This window comes from Pristiophorus japonicus, chromosome 24 (genome assembly GCF_044704955.1).
Source record: "Pristiophorus japonicus isolate sPriJap1 chromosome 24, sPriJap1.hap1, whole genome shotgun sequence".
Taxonomy (NCBI): domain Eukaryota; kingdom Metazoa; phylum Chordata; class Chondrichthyes; family Pristiophoridae; genus Pristiophorus; species Pristiophorus japonicus.
The window spans coordinates 5,617,918-5,636,339 of NC_092000.1; the positions used below are offsets into that span (position 1 = coordinate 5,617,918).

The 18,422-nt window shown below is 54.3% G+C and overlaps 1 protein-coding gene across 6 annotated transcripts in view; it reads right to left on the reverse strand.

Annotated features, from left to right (window-relative positions):
- The window catches only part of slc27a1a (solute carrier family 27 member 1a), a 61,288-nt gene that overhangs the window by 7,424 nt on the left and 35,442 nt on the right, over positions 1–18,422 (reverse strand). For all 6 annotated transcript variants that reach the window (XM_070867190.1, XM_070867191.1, XM_070867193.1 and 3 more), the window contains exons 5-10: positions 12,802–12,871; positions 11,014–11,105; positions 7,571–7,680; positions 5,272–5,481; positions 3,690–3,816; positions 658–795 (exon numbers count right to left, since the gene is read on the reverse strand). In XM_070867190.1, coding sequence (XP_070723291.1) covers positions 658–795; positions 3,690–3,816; positions 5,272–5,481; positions 7,571–7,680; positions 11,014–11,105; positions 12,802–12,871 — 747 coding nt within the window. The remainder of the gene's footprint in view (positions 1–657; positions 796–3,689; positions 3,817–5,271; positions 5,482–7,570; positions 7,681–11,013; positions 11,106–12,801; positions 12,872–18,422) is intronic.

Genomic DNA, 18,422 nt, shown 5'->3' on the forward strand with positions numbered 1-18,422 from the left:
AGAGAGAAAGGGGCCTCGGTTTAATCTGAAAGACGGCACCTCTGACAGCGCGGCGCTCCCTCAGCACTGCCCCTCCCACAGTGCAGCGCTCCCTCAGTACTGCCTCTCCCACAGTGCGGCGCTCCCTCAGTACTGCCCCTCCGACAGCGCGGCGCTCCCTCAGCACTGCCCCTCCCACAGTGCAGCGCTCCCTCAGTACTGCCCCTCCGACAGCGCGGCGCTCCCTCAGTACTGGCCCTCCGACAGTGCAGCACTCCCTCAGCACTGCCCCTCCGACAGTGCGGCGCTCCCTCAGCACTGCCCCTCCGACAGCGCGGCGCTCCCTCAGTACTGCCCCTCTGACAGTGCAGCACTCCCTCAGCACTGCCCCTCCGACAGTGCGGCGCTCCCTCAGTACTGGCCCTCCCACAGTGCAGCGCTCCCTCAGTACTGCCCCTCTGACAGCGCGGCGCTCCCTCAGTACTGCCCCTCCGACAGTGCGGCACTCCCTCAGCACTGCACTGGGAGTGACAGCCTAGATATTGTGCTCAAGTCCCTGGAGTGGGACTTGAACCCACAACTTTGAGTCAGAGATGAGGGCCTTGGCTGAACACCGAGGTGGGGAACATGTATAAATGCTTTGTGCCGCCCCCTGTACCTTTACAACAGTCGGTATACCTGACAGATAGGCGCTGTCTCCTTTCTTAAACACATTGTACGCAATCTTCTTGGTCGTGGCAGTTTCGTTGGCGTAACCATCGAACCGCCGAAGGGGGTCCTGCTGGTTTATGCGGCCGACCAACTGGCCGGGCTCACCTGTTTCAGAGAAAGAGGCAAGGGTGGAAATCGGTGAAATCAACGGCAGAATTTGCGCAGCCTAGAACCATGGGCCGAAGTGAGAGAGACCTGTTGCGTGAGCCCTCACTGCGGCAGCCCATCCACGTACACAGCCGGCAAATAAAGACTTGCATTTATATTGCACCTTTCACAACCTCAGCGCATCACAGCCAATGAGCTACGTTTGGAACTCTAGTCACGGTTGCGGTGTAGAAAAGGCAGTAACCAATTTGCGCACAGCAAGCTCCCACATACAGCAATATGATAATGACCAGATCATCTGTTTTTATGTTCTGTTGATTGAGAGTTAAATATTGGCCCCAGGACACCGGGGATAACTCCCCTGCTCTTCATCAAGCAGTGCCGTGGGATAATTTACATCTACCTGAGAGAAGACGGGGCCTCGGTTTAATGTCTCATCCGGAGGTCTACTATTCTCCGCCTGACATCTAATGTATTTCTGCCTTTACACAAAGAGACTGTGACACCAGGTTCCCTCATAACCTATTTCGGTGAAAATTCTTAATACAAAATTTTTTTTACAGGGTAGATGTTTCCCCCGAGCTGGGGAGTCTAGAACCAGGGGGTCATAGTCTCAGGATAAGGGGCTGGCCATTTAGGGCTGAGATGAGGAGAAACTTCTTCACTCAGAGGGTGGTGAATCTCTGGAGTTCTCAGCCCCAGAGGGCTGTGGAGGCTCAGTCTTGGGAGTATATTCAAGACCGAGATCGCTAGATTTTTGGATATTAAGTGAATCAAGGGATATGGGGATCGGGCGGGAAAGTGGAGTTGAGGTGTAAGATCAGCCGTGATCTCATTGAATGGCGGAGCAGGCTCGAGGGGCCGAATGGCCGACTCCTGCTCCTAATTCTTATGCTCTAATGAACCGGATGTTTTTTTTTTTATAAAACCATAATCCGGCAGTTTCATGGTCACCATTACTGATACTAGCTTTTTATTTAATTAACTGAATTTAAATTCCCCAGCTGCCGTGGTGGGATTTGAACTCGAATCTGTGGATCATTAGTCCCGGTCTCTGGGTTACTGGTCCCGTAACATAACCACTACGCTACCGTTCCCCTACAAGGAAGGACAGGAGGAATGCAGAAGAAATGCCAGCCTTTACGGTGCACGGTCAGGCACGAGATGTGGGAGTTAAGTTGCACTGCACCACCTTGAACTGCCTTCAGTGGTAATGCACGCTAGGTGCAATTCTGCTTTGCTCCAGTAGATGGGGACAAGCTCACACTCGAGGGTGGAACAGGTTCAACGGTGCTTAGCACTTGCCTTCTCGTCGTTAGGTCCCTGGTTCGATTGCAGCCCAGGTGGATGATCAAATGTTCTCACGCTGTCAGTGAAATGAGGTTTGGAACAGAGGAGGCTGAGGGGGGGAGGCCTTATTGAGGTGTATAAAATTATGAGGAGCCTGGATAGAGTGGATAGGACGGACCTGTTTACCTTCATTATAGGCGGTCCCTCCAAACGAGGATGACTTGCTTCCACGCCAAAAAAAGGATGAGTTCACAGGTGTTTCAGTGAAGGACCTAATATTCCAGATCCCGAACTACATGCTGAAGGGTGGAAGATGCCTGTGCGTGGATTTTTTTAACGTGGGGTGACCGTTGCACACCAGCCACCACACGGGGCTTGACAGAGCTAGGTCTCGGTCCAGTGGCAAGGGTTAACCAGGACGACTGGAGACCAGCTCCGCTGCACGGACCCAGTGCGCCCACATATCGCAGAGGGGTCAATAATCAGGGGGGCATAGATTTAAAGTAATTAGTAGAAGGTTTAGAGGAGATATGAGGGGAGATCTCTTCACCCCAGAGGGTGGTGGGGGTCTGGGGTGGAACTCACGGCCTGAAAGGGTGGTAGAGGCAGAAACCCTCACCACATTTAAACAGTACCTGGATGTGCGCCTGAAGTGCTGTAACCTGCAGGGCTACGGACCCAGAGCTGGAAAGTGGGATTCGGCTGGGTAGCTCTTTGTCGGCCGGCGCGGACACGATGGGCCGAATGGCCTCCTTCCGTGCTGTAAATTTCTATGATTCTATCAGGTTGGGCAGCATTAACCGAGTCCCTAATGGACTCTGCAGGACAGAGTTGGTGATGCAAGGTCATACTGTCCCCGGAAGAAACTAACAGGATGGTTTGGTGTCGAAAGTGGAAAATGGCCCGAGGAGTGGGTTGCATTGCACCCGGCTGGACCCATGGCTGACTGGAGAGCGCGTCGGGTGAGGGGCACCGACGGCAGACAACCGTATACACTTCCATACCCGGAAACAGCAGCAACCACCGCTCCCGCGAAGCTGCTCAGCCGCGCAGTCAGCCGCAAGGTCCCGCTCAACGGCTTCCCCGCTGTAGCTACCCGCGCATGCACAAAGATTTGAGCGGGCTGTGCAGTTTACGGGGCAACGTCGGCACACACACACGCACACACACACACGCACGCGCGCACACACACGCGCACACACACGCGCGCACACACACGCGCGCACACACACGCGCGCGCACACACACGCGCGCACACACGCGCGCGCACACACACACACGCGCGCACACACGCGCGCACACACACACACACACACACACACACACACGCACACACACACACACACGCACACACACACACGCACACACACACACGCACACACACACACGCACACACGCACACGCACACACACACACACACACACGCACACACACACACGCACACACACACACGCACACACACACACGCACACACACACACGCACACACACACACGCACACACACACACGCACACACACACACACACACACACACACACACACACACACGCACACACACACGCACACACACAGAGTCCCTCCGAGACGCACTCGACGATTACCTGGTTTGCAGCTGATGCAGAGACCGTTGGGACCTCGGATAAGCTCGAGGGTGTCCTCGTTGACCTTCAACAGGCGGATCGGGTAGACGTGGGGGAAAATCCGGCTGTTGAACCCACAGGCCCCGACCTGCAGGGGGGGCAGAGGTCGAGGTGGCATTTGGGTTAAGCACTGAACTGACAAACAGGACAAGTAACACGGCAAAATATACAGCAATACCAACGTCACGTCACTGCCAATAGAGCAGAGGCTGCCTGCAGCTAATTCACTTCCTTAATTTCTAAATTACCCTCAAAAGAGTAATTATCCCCCAATTTTAATTTTTTTTTAAAAAAGAGAGTGAATATTGACACCACTGTGTCAGCCAGTAAGTTTTGGGGGGTGGGGGGAAGGGCACGACCTGTGCTTTTAATATATATAGAGTCTCCGAACCCAAGACCGAAACTACAGCAGAGTCTCATCATCATAGGCAGTCCCTCGGAATAAAGGAAGACTTGTCCTTCCACAGTAAAAATGAGTCCTGAGGTGGCTGAACAGTCCAATACGAGAGTCACAGTCCCTTGTCACAGGTGGGACAGACAGTGGATGAGGGAAGGGGAGGGTGGGACTGGTTTGCCGCACGCTCCTTCCGCTGCCTGCGCTTGGTTTCTGCACGCTCTCGGCGACGAGACTCGAGGTGCTCAGCGCCCTCCCGGATGCACTTCCTCCACTGAGGGCGGACTGGTCTTTGGCCGGGGACTCCCAGGTGTCGGTGGGGGATGTTGCACTTTATCAGGGAGGCTTTGAGGGTGTCCCGGTCACGTTTCCTCTGCCCACCTTTGGCTCGTTTGCCGTGAAGGAGTGGAGCTCACATTTATTCATCAAACGATAAACAGAGTCTATTTACACTAGAACTGCGGCACAGTCTCCAAACTCATCGCTGAAACTACAACAAACGGCATTTCCCCCGAGTACAGCATGATGCAGAGAGTGAAGGGTGGTTACACAATACAAATGATGGGCGTAAAAAATCAATCCTGGTCACTGGCAGCAGTGCGATCCCCAGGGGGAGTTACCCAATCATCTCCATTCTGGCCAGGGAATAGTGACCTCACTATACGCAGCCAATTTTGGGGGGAGGGGGTTGGTTGAGTGGTTGGGGGGGGGGGGTCCAATGTCCCCTCTAATTTTCGCGCGTGGCCCCTTTAACTGGCCGCGCGGCCCATTCGAATTTCCGCGCCTGTGCGGTTTCTTCCACCTACACGCTGGCGAGCGGCCGACGCGGAACCTTTAGACCGCTGTGTGTGGGGCCGCTCAGCTCAGCGGGAACGTGGGGTGGGGGCGGGGGGAGGGGATAAGTTAACGTTTATTAGGTTGCGGCGAGGTCACGGCTATGAAATGGAACGCACCCGACCTCTTTCCTCCCCATGCGGGGCGGTCTAAAAAAAGGTGAAACAAGGCTCCCGTTTCCTCTAGCCGGTAATCTGCCCCTCCTAGGCGAGGACGCGCGCGAAGCCCCACCGAATGGCCCGGGGGGGGGGGGGGGGGTGGAGGGGGGAAAGCTCCCCCCCGAGCGAGGCCGGGGTCAGGCGGCTCGGTACCTACCTTGCCGTCGAGGTTGGCGATGGCACAGTTGCACTCGGTGGCCCCGTAGAACTCGCCCATCTGCTTGATGTGGAAGCGGCCGGTGAAGGCCTCCCAGACCGAGGGTCTCAGGCCGTTGCCGACTGCCATGCGGACGCGGTGCTGGGTCTCGGCCTGGCGCACCGGCTGGTTGAGGAGGTAGCGGCAGATCTCCCCGATGTACTGCACAATCTGGGGAAACAATCGTCCCACGTTACATTCAGACAAGAGAGAGAGAGAGAGAGAAGCTAACAGCAGCTTGGCCTTTATATCGGAAGGCCTCAGAGAGGGGGCGGGGGGGCGCGGAGAAGATTGACGAGAATGGTTCCAGGGATGAGGGACTTCGGTTACGGGGATAGACCGGAGAAGCCGGGGTTGTTCTCCTTGGAGCAGAGAAGGTTGAGAGGAGATTTGATGGAGGTGTTCAAAATCATGAGGGGTCTGGACAGAGTAGAGAGAGAGAAACTGTTCCCATTGGGCGGAAGGGTCGGGAACCAGAGGACACAGATTTAAGGCGATTGGCAGAAGAACCAAAGGCGACACGAGGGAAAACATTTTCCCGCAGCGAGTGGTTAGGATCTGGAATGCGCTGCCTGAGAGGGTGGTGGAGACAGACTCAATCGTGGCTTTCAAAAGGGAGTTGGATAAGTGCCTGAAGGACAAAGAATGTGCAGGGTTACGGGGAAAGGGCGGGGGGAGTGGGACTGGCTGAAGTGCTCTTGCAGAGAGCCGGCACGGGCTGGACGGGCCGAATGGCCTCCTCCCGGGCTGTGACCGTTTCTGTGATTCTGTCTCAAGGGGGGCTGCAATACAAAGGGGGTGGAGGTTTTGCTGCAGTTGTATAAAGCTCTGGTTAGACCCCATTTAGAATATCAGTTCTGGGGACCGTGCCTCTGGAAGGATATAATGGCCTCGGAGGGGCAGCAACGCAGATTCAGCAGAATGATACCGGGGCTAAAGGGGTTAAATGATAGGGACAGGTCGCATAGACTAGGCTTGTGTTCCCTCGAGTATGGATGACTGAGCGGTGATCTAATCACAGTGTTTAAGATGAGTAAAGTATTTGATGGGGTAGATAAAGAAAAACTATTTGCTCTAGGGGCGGGGGGAGTCCAGAACAAGGGGACATAACCTTAAAATTAGAGCCAGGCCTTTCAGGGGTGATGTCAGGAAGCACTTCTTCACACAAAGGGGCAGTGGGAATCTGGAACTCTCTCTCCCCCAAAAAGTTGTTCAGACCGGGAGTCAGTTGAAAATGTCAAAACTGAGGTTATAAAATTCACGTTAGGTAAGTGTGTTAAGGGTTATGGAACCAAGGAGGGAAAAGGAAGTTAAGATAAAGATTAGCCATGATCTAACTGAATGCAAGTAGGAAGGCAAATGGCACGTTGGCCTTTATTGCTAGTGGGTTTGGAGTACAAGAGTAAGGAAGTCTTACTACAATTGTACAGGGCTTTGTGAGACTGCACCTGGAGTACTGCGCACAGTTCTGGTCTCCTTATCTAAGGAAGGATATACTTGCCTTGGAGGCGGTGCAACAATGGTTCACTCGATTGATCCCTGGGATGAGAGGGATTGTCCTCCGAGGAGAGATTGAGTAGATTGGGCCTATATTCTCTGGAGTTTGGAAGAGTGAGAGGTGATCTCATTGAAACATACAAGATTCTGAGGGGGATGGACAGGGTAGATGCAGGGAGGTTGTTTCCCCCGGGCTGGGGAGTCTAGAACCAGGGGTCACACAGCCTCAGGATCAGGGGTCGGCCATTTAAGACTGAGATGAGGAGGAAGTTCTTCACTCAGAGGGTGGTGAATCTTTGGAACTCTCTGTCCCAGAGGGCTGTGGTTGCTCAGTTGTTGAGTATATCCAAGACGGAGATCGATAAGATTTTTGGACGTTTAGGGGAATCAAAGGATCTGGGGATCGGGTGGGAGATGGGAGAAGATCAACCATGATCTTATTGAATGGCGGAGCAGGCTCGAGGGGCCGAATGGCCGACTCCTGCTCCTAATTCTTATGTCCTTATTTAAAGGTCTGGCTCCCTGCAGTCCTGCATTACAACAGTGACTACACTTCAACAACTGGCACTTTGAGCCGTCCGATGGTCATTAAAGGCGCTATATAAATGCAAGACTTTCCTCCTTTGCTGTGGGAAATCCGTGAGCGAGCGGGCTGGAAGTTAGTCCAAAGGGGGCGAGGCGGAGATGCGAGCGTTATGCAGGGCGGTGCCACGGATTGGGAGCCCCCAGCACCCGCGGCAGAGCCAGGCTGGTAAACACTCACCGTGCAGTTGTACTTCACGCAGTCGTCCCAGAATCGGCTGGCAGAGAACTTCTTCTTGATCACGACAGTCAGGCCGTGCATCAGACACTGTCCCACACCAACTATATTGCCTGGCGGCACAACAGACAGGCGCATGGTTTAAGAACAGGCCTCTCGCACTACCGACAACAAGCCGGCAACAGATAAGAAGCGGTTCAGACTACGGGCGGAGGGCGGTCAGCAGCCACAAGGGCGCAACACGTTTGTTTGGTAACAAAGCCCAATGAGGAAGCCATTGCACTCTTCTCTCCTGCTGCCAATGTTTTGGGGCTGGTCCATATCCCCTTCAATCAAAGCCCTCCCCCATCTCTGTAACCCTCCCAGATCCCTGCGCTCCTCCAATTCTGGCCTCTTGAGCATCCCCGATTTCCATCGCTCCACCATTGGCGGCCGTGCCTTCAGCAGCCTGGGTCCCAAGCACTAGAACTCCCTCCCTGAACCTCTCCACCAAGCTTTTGGTCACCTGTGCCAATAGCTCTTTATTACAACAGTGACTCCACTTCAAAAGCATTTTATTGGCTGTAAAGCGCTTTTGAGGCGTCCGGTGGTCGTAAAAGGCGCTACATAAATGCAAGTCTTTCGTTTATGTGCCTTGGCGTCAAATTCTGTTTGATAATCGCTCCTGTGAAGCACCTTGGGACGTTTTACGTTAAAGGCTCTATATAAATGTAAGTTATTGTTGCTCACTCACAAGTCCCCCGATTTGCTGTGCACTCCCCCCGATGATAATTGTGAGTAAATGATGTTAACACAGGGTTCCTTCAATAAACTCTCTTCCTCATGACATAATTTTAATTAAAAATTGACATCCGAGAGGGTTACACAGGAGCTCAAATGCTGATCAAACATTAGTCTCCTAACACTGTGCAGTCAGAGACAGACCTGCCGAGGGTTTACACCACATTCTGCTTTTATTTCAGTTCGCAGAATCCATGATTTTATTTTTATACCTACACCAGAATTTAAAAAGTGGTATCTGCCACATTCCACAGCGGGCGAAATGTAATGGAGGATTGAGGGGGCAGATAGCGAGAGGTTGTTTCCCCCGGGCTGGAGAATCTCAAACTAAGGGGTCACAGTCTCAGGATAAGGGCTCGGCCATTTAGGACTGAGATGAGGAGAAATTTCTTCACTCAGAGGGTGGTGAATCTTTGGAATTCTCTGCCCCAGAGGGCTGTGGATGCTGAATCGTTCAGTGTTTGCAAAGCTGAGGTCGATAGATTTTTGGACGCTAGGGGAATCGAGGGATATTCTGAGGGAAGGGCAGCATAGTGGTAATGTTACGGGATTAATGATCCGGAGTTCAAACCCCACCACGGCAGCTGGGGAATTTAAATTCAGTTAATTAAATAAATCGGGAATAAAAAGCTAGTATCAGTAATGGTGACCATGAAACTACCGGATTGTCGTAAAAATCCATTTGGTTCACTAATGTCCTTAAAAGGAAGGGAAGGAAATCTGCTGCCTTTACCCGGTCTGGCCGATATGTGACTCCAGACCCACAGCAATGTGGTTGGCTCTTAACTGCCCCTCTGAAATGGCCCAGCGAGACACTCCAGGGCAATTAGGGATGGGCAATAAATGCCGGCCTTGCCAGCGATGCCCACATCCCGTGAATGAATAAAGGAAAATATGGGGTGCGGACGAGAAAGTGTATGGCCTACTCCTAACTCATTTGTTCTTATGTACACCCACGGTGGCTTAAACAGGTAAGCAAAGAGTTCACAGACTGAAGGAAGATTCATGGTTGCAGTGTAGCACCAGTCTACGTTTTGTGAAGGGATCTCTCTCACGTGTGGTACCGTTTGGCATTCCGGCAACAAAAGAGGGAGCAACACTTGTGGAGAATCCAAGGCAGTTGGGCACAAAGCCCTGTGCTACAGAAACACAACAGCTCAACTTAATAAACAATGCACAGGTGTGTACTTGGTGAATGCATTTGAAAAATATTTCAAAGCCCGCCCGACTGAATGACATGAAAGGCAGTGTAGAGGCAAAATGAGAAGCTGCAATTCTGAAAGAGACAGGAAATGGCATCAAAGTACCGGACACAAAGGGTCCACTGTGATTCTCCTGGCCTGTCCGACTATTCGAGAAACTTCACACTCTACTCTCTCACAAGCCACTTAATAGCACAAAGCATCAGCCGTGGTTCAGTAGGTCGCACTCCCGCCTCACTGAGGAAGCGCCGCACTGTCGGAGGGGCAGTGCCCCACTGTCGGAGGGGCAGTGCCGAGGGAGCGCCGCACTGTCGGAGGGGCAGTGCCGAGGGAGCGCCGCACTGTCGGAGGGGCAGTGCCGAGGAAGCGCCGCACTGTCGGAGGGGCAGTGCCGAGGGAGCGCCGCACTGTCGGAGGGGCAGTGCCGAGGGAGCGCCGCACTGTCGGAGGGGCAGTGCCGAGGGAGCGCCGCACTGTCGGAGGGGCAGTGCCGAGGGAGCGCCGCACTGTCGGAGGGGCAGTGCCGAGGGAGCGCCGCACTGTCGGAGGGGCAGTGCCGAGGGAGCGCCGCACTGTCGGAGGGGCAGTGCCGAGGGAGCGCCGCACTGTCGGAGGGGCAGTGCCGAGGGAGCGCCGCGCTGTCGGAGGGGCAGTGCCGAGGGAGCGCCGCGCTGTCGGAGGGGCAGTGCCGAGGGAGCGCCGCTCTGTCGGAGGGGCAGTGCCGAGGGAGCGCCGCACTGTCGGAGGGGCAGTGCCGAGGGAGCGCCGCACTGTCGGAGGGGCAGTGCCGAGGGAGCGCCGCTCTGTCGGAGGGGCAGTGCCGACGGAGCGGCGCACTGTCGGAGGGACATACCGAGGGAGCGGCGCACTGTCGGAGGGGCAGTCCTGAGGGAGTGCCGCACTGTCGGAGGGGCAGTGCTGTGGGAGCGGCGCACTGTCGGAGGGGCAGTGCCGAGGGAGCGGCGCACTGTCGGAGGGGCAGTGCCGAGGGAGTGCCGCACTGTCGGAGGGGCAGTGCTGTGGGAGCGGCGCACTGTCGGAGGGGCAGTGTGGAGGGTGCGGCGCACTGTCGGAGGGGCAGTACTGAGGGAGCGCCGCACTGTCGGAGGGGCAGTACTGAGGGAGCGCCGCACTGTCGGAGGTATCGGCTTTCGGTAGAGACATTAAACCAAGATGTGGAGCAGGTTTACTGCAAGCTGGATAGGTGGGAATGATCGATAAAAAAAAAGGACTGAGCTCTTCGGTCCTTAAGGTGAGTGTCCTTGTGTATCCCAGTATCGAACCTTCAATTGGTGATTCCATCTGTTGGGCTAGTCAAGCTCGGAACCTGGTGTGGGGATTGAGGATGGTAATGAAGGACACGGTGCACTTGCATTAGCCCACTCTGCCAGCTCATTCCACAACTTCCAAACAAAAATACTACAATGGAGAAAACTGGGAAGGTTAATGTGACTACAGTGTTACCTGCTGAATGATACAGTGGCAAGCAGTCATAAATAATGTCATCGGCCCTCATTCGGAATCCGTAATAAGCAAACGCAGCCATCCTATAGTACCTGCAACCAAGGACACTGGGTAAGTCGTGAGTGGGGTGGAGACGGGAAAGGCAGAGTTGTATATTGCACGGAGCAGGCCAGTCACCATGTCCCATGTGCTACGGAAACTAGAGGTGATCCAAAACCAGGCTGCCCATGTCCTAACTTGCACCAGGTCCCGCTCACCCATCACCCCAGCGGCAGGGGGAAATTGAGAAGGAGGGGTATTGGAGGGTGCGCAGGAGAGGAAAAGTTAATGGCATCTTGCAACTACTGGATCAAGAGCAGTGACTTTGGAATCAGAATTAGGCTGGTTCTTGGTCATAGTAAAGCACTGAAGTAAACTGTTGACATCGCTCACAGGGAGTTTAGAATGTGGGCTATACGGTTAGCTTAAAGGAAAATGTACCATCCCCAGCAGCTCTCTCTCTCTCCAATTTATAGACGCAGAAACAATTAGCACAATAGCATCCTGTTCCCATCACCTCGAGCAGGTACATTCAAAGACATCACACTGTGAGCGCTGACACAGGCTACAGAGTTTAACCCCAGTGTACGTCTCCCACCTACACAAACTAGGGCTGCATTCCCCTGAATTTAGAAGGTTAAGGGGCGATCGGATAGAAGATTTCAGGATATTAAGGGGAGCTGATAGGGTAGATAGAGAGCAACTATTCCCGCTGGTTGGGGAGTCTAGGACCAGGGGGCACAGTCTAAACATTAGAGCCAGACCTTTCAGGAGTGAAATTAGAAAACACTTCTACACACAAAGGGTGGTAGAGGTTTCTAACTCTCTTCTGCAAACGGCAATTGGTGCTGGGTCAGTTGTTAATTTTAAATCAGAGATGGATAGATTTTTGTTAACTAAAGGTATTAAGGTATATGGGGCAAAGTCAGGTATATGGAGTTAGGTCACAGATCAGCCGTGGTCTGACTGAATGGTGGAATAGCTTCCTCCTGTTCTTATGTCCCTTCACATTGCCATGTACTATAAATCTGCACACTGTCTTGGTGATTAACGTGTTTATAATTGCTGCTAATTATAGAACCTTACAGCACAGGAGGAGGTCATTTGGCCCACCATGCCTGTGCCAGCTGTGTGACAGAGCGATCCGATCGGTCCCACTCCCCCCTGCTCTTTCCCCATAACCCAGCACATTTTTCCCTTTCAAGTATTTTCGACCACCCTTTCAGGCAGCGCGTTCCAGATCATAATTCGCTGCGTAAAAAAGAATTCTCCTCGTCTCCCCCTCCGGTCCTTTTGCTAACGTTGCCAGGACAGAACCTTTGAGAAGTCAGTGCCCCTCTGCTCTGCCACGCAGTTCTGGTGCATAGAAACATAGAAAATAGGTGCAGTAGGCGGCCATTCGGCCCTTCGAGCCTGCACCGCCATTCAATATGATCATGGCTGACCATGCAACTTCAGTACCCCATTCCTGCTTTCTCTCCATACCCCTTGATCCCTTTAGCCGTAAGGGCCACATCTAACTCCTTTTTGAATATATCTAACGAACTGGCCTCAACAACTCTCTGCGGTAGAGAATTCCACAGGTTCACAATTCTCTGAGTGAAGAAGTTTCTCCTCATCTCGGTCCTAAATGGCTTACCCCTTATCCTTAGACTGTGACCCCTGGTTCTGGACTTCCCCAACATCGGGAACATTCTTCCTGCATCTAACCTGTCCAGTCCCGTCAGAATTTTATATGTTTCTACGTACCTGCTGTGCACGACAATGGCAGCTTTAGGCATTCCTGTGGTACCAGACGTATAGATGTAAAACAGGCGATCTACAACAACAAAGAGAGAGAGAAATCAGCTTCGGCGTATGTGTGTCTGTTTAAGATTTCCAGCTTCTCCCTGCCCTCCTGAGCATCCCCGATTATAAATCGCTCAACCATTGCTGGCCGTGCCTTCTGTTGCCTGGGCCCCAAGCTCTGGAACTCCCTCCCTAAAACTCTCCGCCTCTCTTTTCTCCTTCAAGCTGCTCCTTAAAACCTACCAGCTTTTGGTCACCTGCGCTAATTTCTATTTATGCGGCTCGGTGTCAAATTTTTATTTCATAATACTCCTGTGAAGCGCTTTGGGACGTTTCACTACATTAAAGGCGCTATATTAATACAAGCTGTTGTTGTTCTCCTCTCCCCATAATTCGAATGATACGACAATTATAACACCCGTCGGCTGTCGAAATAAATTCCAAAACAGGGCCGATAGGCCCTTTGCCCGCAGACCCCCAGCTCTTACTGTTACATACAGCAATGCCGCAGCTTAACCTGCGATGGCCCATTCAAAACCAAAGCAAATCACTCAAAAGATCAGCCAAAGGTGGAATCAGTCCTTCAAAACTCAAGAACCAGTAAAAGAAACGGCACAAATCGACCAGGAGCTACAAGTTTTCATTATCGATAATACACCGATTGGCTTCATATTATTATACATATAACACTCTGTACAGTTTTGGTCTCATTACCCAAGGAAGCATATTTGCGTCTATTTAAGAATTGCCAGAGAGGGAAGTGCAACGAAGGTTCACCAAACTGATTTCTGGGATGGGGGGGGATTGTCCTATGAGGAGAGATTGAGTAGACTAGGCCTGTATTCTCTAGAGTTTAGAAGATTGAAATTCTTAAAGGGATGCTCCGAGGATGATTCCCCTGGCTGAAGAGTCTCGAATGAGGGGTCAAAGTCTCAGGATAAGGGGTCGGCCATTTAGGACTGAGATGAGGAGGAATTTCGTCACTCAGAGGGTGGTGAATCTTTGGAATTCTCTGCCCCAGAGGGCTGTGGAGGCTCAGTCTTTTGAGTATATTCAAGGCTGAGATCGATAGAATTTTGGACTTTTGGGGAATCGAGGGATATGGGGATCGGGCGGGAAAGTGGAGTTGAGGTCGAAGATCAGCCGTGATCACATTGAATGGCGGAGCAGGCTCGAGGGGCCGAATGGCCGACTCCTGCTCCTAATTCTTATTTTATTGTACACAATGCTGCACGTGAATTTTTAATCTCTTCAACTTTTGCAGATTTAGTAACAGAAATGTACATAAGTTAAACAGCCACATGGTTGTTGCTTCTCGGATTCAGCGATTCTCGATCATATTTAGTCAGTCTTATTTACAAGGGAAGGAAAAAAAATACCCAGTCCCTGACACTCACAGGCACAAGGACAAGGGACAACAGCAGCAGTGAAACCTTCAGGCGCACAAACGTGCACGGCTGCAATAACCAAGCAGATGGCACTGTGCACAACAGGAATCAATGGAGCATGAGGTCACTCTCGGTCACACAGCACTGCACTGGCCGATCTGCTTCACACGCCATTCTCACTCGCTGTGGTGGAGGGGGGGGCGGGGGGGGAATGTGCTGTCACAGTGCCGAGGAGCCGTGATTGGACTGCAGTGCGCCAGAGAGACGCGAGGAACAGACAAGCCCCTCCGCTGATGGGGCCGTTAGGAACTCCCCCCACTCCGGTGTGTGTTGCGAGAGCTGCTGTTGGACACCTTGGGAGGGTTGGGGATGGAATTTTCACCCTTCTACTTCTGCTCCTTGCTCGCTGGGGTGTGGGGGAGGAACGAACTCACTCCTGCTTCACAGGCTGGGAGTGGCAGAATGTTGGTTACCTTCTGGGGCTTACGCTCTCGTCCCTCTCGCGTTCCCTCCCTCTCGCGTTCCCTCTTGCGCTCGCTCCCTCCCTCCCTCTCGCGCTCCCTCCCCCCTCCCTCTCGCGCTCCCTCCCTCCCTCTCGCGCTCCCTCCCCCCTCCCTCCCCCTCCCCCCTCCCTCTCGCGCTCCCTCCCCCCCTCCCTCTCGCGCTCCCTCCCCCCCTCTCTCGCGCTCCCTCCCCCACCCCCTCTCGCGCTCCCTCCCCCACCCCTCTCGCGCTCCCTCCCCCCCCTCCCTCTCGCGCTCCCTCCCCCCCTCCCTCCCCCTCCTCTTGCACTCACTCCCTCTCCCTCCCTCCCTCTCGTGCTCCCTCTCCCTCCCTCCCTCTCCCTCCCTCCCTCTCGCGCTCCCTCTCCCTCCCTCCCTCTCGCGCTCCCTCTCCCTCCCTCCCTCTCGCGCTCCCTCTCCCTCCCTCCCTCTCGCGCTCCCTCTCCCTCCCTCCCTCTCGCGCTCCCTCTCCCTCCCTCCCTCTCGCGCTCCCTCTCCCTCCCTCCCTCCCTCTCGCGCTCCCTCTCCCTCCCTCCCTCTCACGCTCCCTCTCTCCCTCTCTCCCTCTCGCGCTCCCTCTCCCTCCCTCCCTCCCGCGCTCCCTCTCCCTCCCTCCCTCCCGCGTTCCCTCTCCCTCCCTCCCTCCCGCGTTCCCTCTCCCTCCCTCCCTCCCGCGTTCCCTCTCCCTCCCTCTCGCGCTCCCTCCCCCCCCCCCTCTCCATCTCGCGCTCCCTCCCCCCTCCCTCCCCCCCTCCCTCTCGCGCTCCCTCCCCCCTCCCTCTCGCACTCCCTCCCCTCCCCCTCTCGCGCTCCCTCCCCCCCTCCCTCTCGCGCTCCCTCCCCCCCCTCCCTCTCGCGCTCCCTCCCCCCCTCCCTCTCGCGCTCCCTCCCCCCCCTCCCTCCCTCCCTTCCTCTCGCACTCACTCCCCCCCCTCCCTCTCCCTCTCGCGCTCCCTCCCCCCTCCCTCCCCCCCTCCCTCTCGCGCTCCCTCCCCCCTCCCTCTCGCGCTCCCTCCCCCCCTCCCTCTCGCGCTCCCTCCCCCCCCTCCCTCTCGCGCTCCCTCCCCCCCTCCCTCCCTCATTCCCTCTCCCTCCCTCTCCCTCCCTCCCTCTCGCGCTCCCTCCCCCCCTCCCCTCCCTCTCGCGCTCCCTCCCCCTTCCCTCCCCCCCTCCCTCTCGCGCTCCCTCCCCCCCTCCCTCTCGCACTCCCTCCCCTCCCCCTCTCGTGCTCCCTCCCCCCCTCCCTCTCGCGCTCCCTCCCCCCCTCCCTCTCGCGCTCCCTCCCCCCCCTCCCTCTCGCGCTCCCTCCCCCCCTCCCTCCCTCTCTCCCTCCCTTCCTCTCGCACTCACTCCCTCTCCCTCCCTCCCTCTCGTGCTCCCTCTCCCTCCCTCCCTCTCGCGCTCCCTCTCTCTCCCTCCCTCTCGCGCTCCCTCTCCCTCCCTCCCTCTCGCGCTCCCTCTCGCGCTCCCTCCCTCTCCCTCCCTCCCTCTCGTGCTCCCTCTCCCTCCCTCCCTCTCGTGCTCCCTCTCCCTCCCTCCCTCTCGCGCTCCCTCTCGTGCTCCCTTTCCCTCCCGCGCTCCCTCTCCCTCCCTCCCTCTCTCCCTCTCGCGCTCCCTCTCCCTCCCGCTCTCCCTCTCCCTCCCTCCCTCCCGCGTTCCCTCTCCCTCCCTCACTCCCTCCCCTGTGTTTCAGTTCTGTGGGAGTCTCACCGGATTGCTTTACGTGAGGATTGCACTATTTGCTAGTCAGAGTCATGTGAAGAGTCAGAGAGGGGGAACAAAAAAAAATCAGCCTGTTTGCAAAAATCCAATTGTTAACGGACTAATTTCAGAAGAGCAGCTATTTTAGTCATCTGGTGTGTGATAAATGACCCCAGGAAATTTCCCAAGCTCCAAAGTAAAGTCTGCCATGTTTAGAGTTTGGCTTATTAGCTCAGGCTCACTTTGATGATTGTTTCCCTCTAACAATTCTCGCCTCGCCACCCCCCCACCCCACCCTATATTCCTGAAGACACTGGCTCGCGCTATAATTCTCTTCTAGTTCATTCATGTTCACTGCCCTCCTTACCTCGCTTAGTGTCAGTGTCAGCCAGTGGCTCAGTCTCCCCCTCCCAACCCCCGCCCACTTCTTCCTGCATCTAACCTGTCCAGTCCCGTCAGAATTTTATGTTTCTATGAGATCCCCTCTCATTCTTCTAAATTCCAGTGAATACAGGCCTAGTCAATCCAATCTTTCCTCATATGTCAGTCCAGCCATCCCAGGAATCAGTCTGGTGAACCTTCGCTGCACTCCCTCAATAGCAAGAACATCCTTCCTCAGATTAGGAGACCAAAACTGAACACAATACTCCAGGTGTGGCCTCATCAAGGCCCTGTACAGCTGCAAAAAGACCTCCCTACTCCTATACTCAAATCCCCTCGCTATGAAGGCCAACATGCCATTTGCCTTCTTCACCGCCTGCTGTACCTGCATGCCAACCTTCAATGACTGATGTACCATGACACCCAGGTCTCGTTGCACCTCCCCTTTTCCTAATCTGCTGCCATTCAGATAATATACATTCAGATAACCTCACATTTATCCACATTATACTGCATCTGCCATGCATTTGCCCACTCACCTAACCTGTCCAAGTCACACTGCATCCTCTTTACAGCTCACACTGCCACCCAGCTTAGTGTCATCTGCAAACTTGGAGATATTACACTCAATTCCTTCGTCTAAATTATGAATGTATATTGTAAATAGCTGGGGTCCCAGGACTGAACCTTGCGGTACCCCACTAGTCACTGCCTGCCATTCTGAAAAGGACCCGTTTATTCCTACTCTCTGCTTCCAGTCTGCCACCAGTTCTCTATCCACTTCAGTATATTACCCCCTATACCATGTGCTTTAATTTTGAACATAAGAAATAGGAGCAGGAGTCATCCATTTGGCCTCTCGAGCCTGCTCCGCCATTGAATAAGATCATGGCTGATCTGATCTTGGCCTCCAGGGGCCCAGGGGCAGCACGGGCCCAGCCCACACTGTGCGATATGTGAGCGCACTGGGTCCGTGCAGCAGAGCTGGTCTCCAGTCGTCCTGGTTAATCCTTGCCACCGGACCAAGACCTAGCTCTGTCAAGCCCGTGTGGTGGCTGGTGTGCAACGGCCACCCCACGTTAAAAAAATCCACCCACAGGCATCTTCCACCCTTCGGGATCCGGAATATTAGGTCCTTCACTGAAACACCTGTGAACTTTTTGGCGTGGAAGCAAGTCATCCTCGACTCGAGGGACTGCCTATGATGATACAATTAACTACTTCCAAGTGTGGTCACTGTTGTGTGTGCAAATGCGGTAGCTAATTTGCACATAACAAGATCCCACGAACTTCAGGAATCTGAACGATTGGTGAATCTATTTTTTGATGGGGTTTGGCTGGCCAGGACACTGGAAGAACACCCTGGGACGGGACAGGGGATAAATGCCCAGCTTTCACTTGCTTTGCTTTCGGTTTGCTAATCAGCTAACTGCTGTTGTGGAGTGGATGTACTATTGAAGCTTGTACAGCGACAATGTCCCATTAGCAGCGGGAAGCTTGAAATTCCTGCCACCGCCACCTGTTTTATGTTGAAAGAGAGCCTAATTTGCCGCTCCAACTGTGTCAGAGGTTTCACGTTGCTAGGTCCCCGAGAGTGGCCAGCGGAGTA